Source organism: Phyllobates terribilis, unplaced genomic scaffold (genome assembly GCF_046119375.1).
Source record: "Phyllobates terribilis strain yellow unplaced genomic scaffold, ASM4611937v1 Scaffold_4714__1_contigs__length_57955, whole genome shotgun sequence".
NCBI classification, from domain to species: Eukaryota; Metazoa; Chordata; class Amphibia; order Anura; family Dendrobatidae; genus Phyllobates; species Phyllobates terribilis.
Window position 1 is genome coordinate 21,450 of NW_027367463.1, and position 9,720 is coordinate 31,169.

The following is a 9,720-nucleotide window of genomic DNA, read 5'->3' on the forward strand; positions in this document are numbered from 1 at the left end:
GTGCATACTGGTGCACTTTGCGAGTGCACTACTGGTGCACTACTCAATACAGTAGGGTGCACTTCTCAGTAGTGTACTGGTGCACTCGCGATTGCACTACCAAGTGCACTCCATCATAGTCTACTGGTGCACTTTCTAGTAGTGCGCATTGCACTATCCAGTAATATACTGGTGCACTATCTTAGTCCTCACAGTCCTCACGGAAAATTAGTCCTCACTGGATTAACCCTCTACTTTATGTTCATTATTTGGATAATGAGGTAATTTGGTTGTGAAATCTTTGTATTTTAAGGTCTAATTTCGAGGAAACCTAATTCTTGCATAGATGGAGTGTTCCAACAACTCCGCCTAGGAGCTAGTCACATACTCACCGCTTACGCCTAACATTTTTTGATACAATAAAGTCTAAGATTTTTATAAAAGTGATATTTTTTGATAATTTTAGTGAGTTTCTAGTTTCTTTACATATAACAAGGTTTATAATAGATACAATCTAACCGTAGCATAATTTGATTGATAGTAATTAATTTGGAGACAGTGTGTTCTTGAAATATCATAGATGCTTGATTATGTTTTATCCGCCTAGACACTAGACTTTCCCCACTGTCTAACTCCCGCCTAACATTTTTAACATTGCATCGATGTATATGAAAAACCTGAGTTCATGTAATATCAAGTTTTTTTTGAACAAGCAACACAATGACTAGATCTCTTTAAAATGCAAATATAAATCACCAACACTAATGATTTCTAAAAAAACTCGAAAAGATTAATGAAGGTCCATATGAAATCTCGGTTTGCCGAGTTACTATACATTGTGGAAATTCGTTATTTCATTAATTGAAGTATTGTTCAATTCATTTGTTGTCAAAAAAAATCTGGTTCTTGTTGTTTTCTCTGAAGATATGACGAAATTGTATTGTATAATTATTTTGAATCAATTCTTGATTGTCAGTATTGATTGGAGAAATCTCCCATGACATCCTGCAATGTTAAATTTGAATGCAGATCGAGTGAGTTAGACAACCAAACCGTAATAAGACATGAAAATACTAAATAATCAGATTCCAAATCATATGTATGTCGCACGAATTCATAAAAAAAAAACAGCAGAGAGTTGAACAAATATACACTAATTACATACTTCAAATCAATTTTCGCAATGTAGAAGTAGCTTAAACTGACCAAAATTAGCCCAGTGTAGAGGAAGAGCAAGTTAAGTGGAGAAGGAATAGGAGTGTTGTGGTTTTTATAGCGCAAACGGATCAACAAGTGTCATACCATTTTGTGACGAGTTGATAGCGCAAACACATCAGCTAGTGTCATATCATTTTCTCGTTACAAATTAGTGTTATCAGTTCTTGATAAATCGGGGTGAGTCTGAAGAAAAAACAATAAAAAGAAAGTACCTAGAATTGTCATCGGTCTTCTAACATGTGTTTTAAAGGCATAGGTTAGGATTTACATCTACAAACATTTTATTAATTTTGATGCTAGGACAAATAAGATTTTGTTATAATGGGCCAATTATTTTCTTTCAGAATTTTAATTCAAAAATAGATTTCTTATTATATGTTCTGATAAAACACTTTTAAAAAACGAATTATTATTCATTCAACAAATTGAACTAACATCTTACCCAAAAACAAAAATAAACAAACAAAACTGAACTAAAAAGTTTATGATTTGTAAGTTGTAACTACTCTATAGGACATCTACTTCTACAGCTTCCAATTATCACATCTTAAATTGGATTCTTCTTTCAGCAGTATTTCATTTTTATCTTTTTTCTACAAAGTCGTTTAACTTTAAATCTAAACATTATGTTCTTTTTCATTACAATCAGAAAGTTGCAACTTTTAATCAAAATCTGTCAATTGGATGGTGAAATGTTAGTCTTTCCAGGCAAGTAAAAGCATGTGGGGGTCGTTTGGTTAATTGAAGTACATTGAGTGACAATGTAAGCAACCGAATTCAAAAACAATAAACAATAAACAACAATCATTATCATCATCAACCGGCATTATATTAATCAAGAATCCTTGAACAGAATTTGTCAATCCACCAAAAAAAGGTGAGAGAAATATTCATAAAGTTAAAAAAAAGGTGAAATCTTTATTGCTCCTCTTTTTTCTTCATAACCCAGCGGCCAAGCTGGGCTAATGCAGTTCAACTCCCCATTTATGGAGGAGAAGAAGAAGAAGAAAGATCACAGTTTAAAAACCAAGTAACTGGTGGGTTTGTGAGAGATAGCCTATTCAGCTAATTCTATTATCCTGGACAAGTTTTCTTGGTTACCCTGAGCTGGTATGTATGTATGATCAATTCTGGTGTTTTTAGAGCTCAATTTGGTTGTATGGTTTTTCTGGTTGCTGGTTGTTGGAGTGTTAACTTTCATGCTTCAATTTGCATGTTTAAGGTGCCCATCACATACTAAGTATGCTAATATGAAATTAATGAGCTGATTAGTCTTTGCTCTCTCTATATATTTCCCATTAATTAGTGGATGTATGTGGTATAAACAATTTTTCTACTGGCGGGTTGTTTAAACAAATGTTTTTTCTCTTTTGTATTTGTCTTATGTATTTAATCTCTAAAAATCAATTTAGTGTCTTGAAGTATAATTGGGTTCCAAGCAAGATTGCAACTGGTTTACTCCAACACTAATTTTGATTGCTTGTCTTTGGGGTTTTCATTTCTCAAGGAGAAGTGTTGTTTGGTTCATTAAAAATGAAATCAAAAATCCAAAATGAAATCTTTTCAAAATACCCTCCTAGAAACAAACAAATTTAGTTTAAGCACGATTTAATTTCATTGTAGTAGCATTGTTCTTATTTCCGAATACTAAATTGTTGTGTACACGACTTTTACTTAGCCAGAAATTGAAGCAACTAATGTAGGAAGATGGGGAAGAAAGGAAACTGGTTTTCAGCCATCAAGAGGGTGTTCATACCTAACTCTAAGGATAAACAAGTTGATGCAAGCAAAGTAAGCTTCTCTACTCAAACTAACAAGTTGACTCCATATCTTACAATGACATACCCTTTTCTTATGTTTAGCAAAGTAATCTTGTCTTAGATGACTCGTTTGCTTCAATTAAGCATGTGTACAAAAGATGTGAAGTCAAATATGGATACTAAACAAGCTCTAAATCGTCTGGTTTTCTTGAATCGCAGGGCTTAGAGAAGAAAGATGCAAAAGAAAAGAAGAAAAAAGTGGTAGGAAAACTAAAGCATGGATCTTCATTCATTCCTCTATTCAAGCAACCAAGTAGCATAGAAGAGATACTCGGAGAGGCAGAGCGCGAACACCATCTCATAGACTATAGGCCGATTAGTCCATACGAGCAACCGAGCACACGTACAACTCCTCTTCAAGATTCATTCTCCCCATGGACTCCTACACCACAAAGGACTACCACTACTACTACTCCAATAAGGAATTTTGCACCTCAAATGGTTGTTTCTCCTATGAATGGCGGCTCTACTTCGCAAAGGGTGTTTTTGGCGCCAAAAATAACTACTCCTCAAAGAACGGCCTCTTCTTCAAGGAAGGAAGAGGTTTCTTCATTGAATGTTGGAGGTGAATCAAGGTCTACTAGTTCGAGATATGTTCATCGCCCGAGACCAGAGCCCACGTTGAGGTACCAAAACATGTGTGCCACCAAGATCCAAGCTACCTATAGAGGTTACACGGTTAGTTACACACATGAGTTTTCACATTTTAGTTTTGCTTGCCAATCATAGGTTAACACTAATGTGATTTGCATTTCCCATAGTTGAGATCAAAAGTTAAGCACAAATAATATGGTACACAATGATTAAACATGTGAGGCAAGGAAATATGGTGAGGTTTAGCTAAATATAGAGAAAAAATGAAGTATATAGTTGCTATGTTCTATTTTTGAACAATTCAAGCAAATTTTGCCTTAGTTTTTGTCAATGGTTTGGTGTTAAAGCTTGAAATTTACGGACATATGATCCTAAGAAGATGAATTGGGTCATTTGATGGTTCAGGCAAGGAGGAACTACAGGTCCCTAAGAGGACTAGTAAGGCTGCAAGGAGTGTTGAGAGGGCAAAGCGTGAAGCGTCAGACGGTTAATGCTATGAAATGTATGCAACTTCTTGTACGTGTGCAGTCTCAGATCCAGTCTAGAAGGATTCAAATGCTTGAAAATCAGGCGCTGCAACGCCAAAGTATTAGTGACAAGCTCAAATTCACCCAACCGGTAATTAGCGTGCTTTTTTTGTTGTCCTCGTTTCGAATGATACATTACTGTATGGGATTTTATGCATTATTCATCATATCTTGATACATTTTGGCAGTCTGAGAATGGATATCCAGATGAATGGGAAGATAGTAGGTTGACTAAACAAGAGATTGAGGCGAGAGCACAGAGGAAGTATGAAGCCATGCTCAAGAGAGAAAGAGCCATGGCCTATGCATACTCACATCAGGCAAGTATATATCAACTTCAAGTTGTTCTTCATCACCCCTTTTTCTTCTCTCTTGACTCTTCAACCATATTACCAACACTACATGTCTTCAACTTAGCTCAAAGAAAACATTGCATTTCATAACCTTTGAACTCCCTTTGGTGAAACTTGTTTTTTTCTTTTATCAAATTGACAGAGCTTGGACTTATGGAAAATGCTGATTTAGGTGAAGGAGATGAGTGTAGCTTCATTGGTCTAGTTTATTAGTGTGAATAAAGATTAGTCCCTTTTTCCCATAACATTAGTTCCTATTTCGTTTTTAGACACTATTCGCAATTGAAACGAATCTAAAGAAAAACATAGTCGTGTGTGATCTTGTTTGATTCATCTCAATGAGTACTTTAAGAATATAAAAAGTTTGTGACTTTTACTACCATATAACAAGATATTTACTATACAAAACGTGCATTGACAAGTATACCAAGTCAAAACATGAACTGTATAATGGGACGTTGAGAATAACAAACTTCTATTTCGGCTCGATATACCGAGCAAAACCTTAGTCAATGTGTTATTAGTGGATATCATTTTGATGTGTGTCTATACATTGTCCAGTTGTGGAAAGCAAGCCCGAAGACTATGCCTCAAGCGGCTCTAATGGATATCCGGTCCTCAGGCGGGTACCCGTGGTGGTCGAATTGGCTAGACGGGTCAGCCATAAACCCGACCACCAGAACACCAACACCAACAACAAAACCCTCGGAGTGTGAAGCCATCAAGAACATCTTCTCAACTCCTCCAAGACCGAACACGACGAGCCCACTGGGGCTACGTCGAAACGACTACCTCGGTTTCGAGCACTTGGGTTCCGCCACCCCAAGATCCACCAGATCAGTGGCGGTCCCATCACAAGCGAGACCTGAAAAGGGCAACAACGTCGCAAACTCCACTCTCAGTGCTCGTTTCAAAGACGATGACAGCCTTACGAGCTGCCCGGCTTTCTCAGCCCCTAGGTATATGGAGCCAACGGCTTCTGCCAAGGCAAAAGTGAAAATGGGGCTCGAGGCTTCGCCTGAGGTGAAGACTAAGAGACGGGGCTCGTTCACGCTCGGGCAAGGGATTGGGTCATTCAAGTGGAATAAGAGAGGGTCATTGTTTTCAGCCACAACTACACCAAATAGAGAGAAAGGAGGAGCTCAAAAGATGAAGGTTATGGAGGAGAAATTGCAATCTACTATTGGGAATTTGAGTGTTGATTCTACTACTTCCATGCCTGCTGCTTTAGGAAGGAAGCCATTTAATAGGTATGTGTGAGTGAGTTTTGTGATTCATTGCTTGTTTCCGTTTGTTTTTCGCTTCATCCATTGTTACTTGTGTATGGTGATTGTTTCAATTGAATTACAGATTTACAAGTAAAACTTGAGATATAGTGAATTGGTTTCACCATTACTTAGTAACATTCTGTTTTGCTTCAATTGATTTCCCCCTAATCCAATATTATTTCACTTATCTTCTTAATATTATTTCATATCACAATAGAATATCCAAAAAAAATATAGTTGCAAAAGCAACTTCGTTGAAACTTTTCTAAACAATTGCAGTTGAGCAAAGTAGCATCGATCATTCCAAATTCAAAGATATTGTCCATCCACGTATTTCGACATACACAAGCAGATCATAAAACTGTAAAAGAATTCTGTGTTACACGCAATCTACCACTGAAAATGTGTAGATTTGGAACTCAAATGAGGGTAAGCAGCATACGAAGCAGCAACATCATTAATTACTACCCAACTCATAAGAAAAAAGAAAAATCCAAGCTGAAGAAGCTAACTCTAGATAAAGAAAGAGCTTTTAGAAATGGAGGATTTCACCTGTTATATATTCCAATATCGGTCATCTCTTGGGTGGTCTCTCATCATCTGAGTCATCTGAGTCATCTTTGCCCGACCTCTTGCGTTTAGGTGGGGCCTCATCTTCCCTGCCATCATCTTCTTCCTCATCTCCGTTCTCCCGTGGCTCAAAGTCACTTTGATCCTCCTCTTCTTCAGCAGGTGCAATGGGACGAACTAGATACTCGGTTCCCACATCCTACGCATCAAACAATTTATCAAATTGACTTTCCGGATCTATGCCCTTCTAGTTTGAAAGTCAGGGAATGAGATAGATCCAAAATGTACAAATAAGACGATTTCAATTGGAAACTATAGGAGGGAATTATCTCATCCAAGCACTCGATAACTAAGTTAAAAAAAATCATCTCACGGAAGAACAGATTTTCTAATATTTTAAGAGTAACACTTTAGATGAGGAGGTAAGAAGACAAAGGAAAATCTGTCATTCCACCCTGACAAAAGAGATGTATCAGTGGAAAGCAATTGTTTTTAACTGGTACAGAAACCAAAGATAAGAACTTTTTGGATAGGGTTCAAATTAGTAATGGCAAAGACCTAATTAATCAACTTCGATCTGGAAAGTGTTATCACAGATCTCTAAAGCAGAGGTTCCAATCGAATTACTAGTATATAGCAAGAGACGATCGAGGTAGAAACTAGAGGTACTAAATCCAGCAAAACCACAGCTCTAATTGACCTATAAATTTCTAGCTTGACAGAAGAAATGTAAAGAAGTGCCAGATTTAAGATAATACCTCTTGTTCATCGCCATCATAGTCTTCTTCATCATCTTCGTCATCGTCATCGTCGTCATCATCATCTCCATCCCCATCCTCGTCGTCGTCGTCTCCATCTTCATCTTCGTCCTCGTCGTCATCAACTGTGTGAACCGGAGGACCACCGGAAGACTGAAGAACCTCCTGGCCGTCGTCTCCCTCCTCCTCGTCGTCGCCGTCGTCATCGCCGTCTTCATCGTCGTCGTCGTCGTCTTCGCTATCTTCCTCTTCCTCGCCATCATCATCATCCTCCTCAACTACGCTGTCGTCGTCAACATCCTCTTCTTCGTGTTTTTTCCCATTCACCAGCAAACTCTCCTCCTTCACCTGCTCGATTTCCAACTCCTCCTCCATAACCTTCATCTTAAGTATGGTTGATGAGAAACTTGAGCAGAAAACTGATAAATTTCTAAGACCGAAACCGGAAAATCAATCGGAAAATTGGTAGGAAGGGAGAGGAGTGGAGGCCTGAGCAGAAGAGAGGAGGTTGTTCGTCCCCGACCAGTACATTGACGATGATTTCAGCCGTTGAATGAGAAACTGGAGAAGATTAATGACGTGTCAGAAGATCGGACGGCTGCAGATGGAGATAACGTGGTTTTCATCTCACGTTAGCGCGAGGAAAACCAAGCGGCGCACTTAACTTTCATCTGTGTTAGAGTATCTAGGGCTAGCAGTATTAACATATCGTTTTTTCCACATTTAAGAGTTTCTAAATCTGAAAATTATATACCCTCCTATCTCTTAATATTCTTCCTATTTGTTCAATGGTATATTTATTGATGTATAATTTATATTGTTAATATTTCATAATATATGTTGATTATTAAGATGAATAAAACTAGATCTGATATGACTACGTTTTTTTTTTCTTATATATTGAGAAAAAACGAGATTATTCTCCTAAACTATGAATAGCGTACACTACTTAAAATGGAAGAACATATAGGGATAGAGGGAGTACTAAATTAGACTCTTTGTTGTATCTTAAAAATATTCAAGCAAAACTATTTCAAGCTTTCTCAAGTGTTTAGACTCTATAATTGCTTATGTGTCAATCTCCTATTTGACACACTATTCTCTCTCATCTGTTGTTAAATATTTTTGTTTTTTATTTTTTATCATTTTATATACATTAAAGTTATAATTGAATATATTATTTATATACTAATCAAATCTTATCGAATCTTATTTTTAATCGATTTTCTGTTTAATCAGAGAATTTTTAAAATCTAGCGTATGTCTATAAAATCATATCTCTTATTTATTTTAGTTAATTTATTTTTTAATAGATTTTATAAAATATTATTTTAATATATAAATTTTATATATCCAATTGTAGAAGAATTATTTTTATAAATAAGTCTATAAAATAATATTATAAAAATATATATAAATTATATCTCTTATTGACTTTTTCTATAAATAAAAATAAATAATAAATAATAATCTATAATAAATTATATATGATATTTTATCATAAATAAAAATAAATAATTTTTGGCTATCATCAACAAGTATGCACCATTCTATAATACACTTGAATATAAAAATGGTTTTATATCTCCTATTATATGGGATATTAATAAAATATATAAATTATATATGATATACACTAGACTTGAAAATATAAATAAATTATTTCACATATTAATAAGAATTATTTAATATATTAAAATAATATTGGTTTCTAAATAAATAATTTTATCAATTATATACATGATTTATATAATAATATTTATAAATCACGTATATAATATTAAAATATTTATTATAAAAAAGTGTAGAAGAATTTATAAAATATTAATTTAATATATAAATATTATTTTCTATGCATGGCACGAGACACCATGTAAAAGTTTAGAATATTTTATTTTGGTTTATTATAAAATCTTAATATCTCCTAAATCTCTCTTATCTTATAATAGTAAAGTGTAAAGTAATCAAAAGATCATCTTCTAACTAAAAAAGATAGAAAAGTATTAATGAAAATTATATCAATTTTCAATATTTGTATTATTTTATTACAAAACTACATCTCATGTATATCATATAATTTGTAGAAGGTTTTTTTATTGTAAAATTATATATTCTAGAATCCTCTTTATCATATAATAGTACAATATAATGTTATTTTTAATAAGATTTTATTTTATTTTAATTTATTTCAAAACTATATCTCCTAAACTTTCTTTTATCTTATAATAATTTAATATAAAACAACTAAAAGTTATCTTGTAATTAAAAAAATAGAAAAGTGTAAAGGGAAATTGTATCAATATGCACTATTTTATGTTATGTTATTATAAAATATGTCTCATGTATATCATATAATTCATAGAAGAATTTATCTTATTTTTTATTTTTGTTTATCGTAAAACTTATCTCCTAGAATCTATCATATCTTATGATAGTACAATATAAAAAAAATCATATTCTAACTAAGAAAAATATAAAAATGTGTTATTGAAAACTTTATCAATATGCATATTTTGTATTATTTTATTATAAAAATACATCTAATCTATACATAAAATTTATAGGTATTTTGTATTGTTTTATTACAAAAATAAATCTCATATATCTCATATAATTTATAAAATATTTTTCAT

At 33.9% G+C, this 9,720-nt stretch overlaps 1 protein-coding gene across 1 annotated transcript; it reads left to right on the top strand.

Moving 5' to 3' along the window:
- The first annotated feature begins 2,904 nt into the window (after window positions 1–2,904).
- On the top strand, window positions 2,905–5,751 carry LOC141249522 (uncharacterized). The gene is made up of 5 exons (XM_073669661.1): window positions 2,905–3,063; window positions 3,177–3,695; window positions 4,017–4,229; window positions 4,327–4,458; window positions 5,053–5,751. The coding sequence occupies exons 1-5, from the start codon at window positions 2,905–2,907 to the stop codon at window positions 5,749–5,751; spliced, it is 1,722 nt and encodes a 573-aa protein (XP_073525762.1).
- The last annotated feature ends 3,969 nt before the right edge of the window (window positions 5,752–9,720 follow it).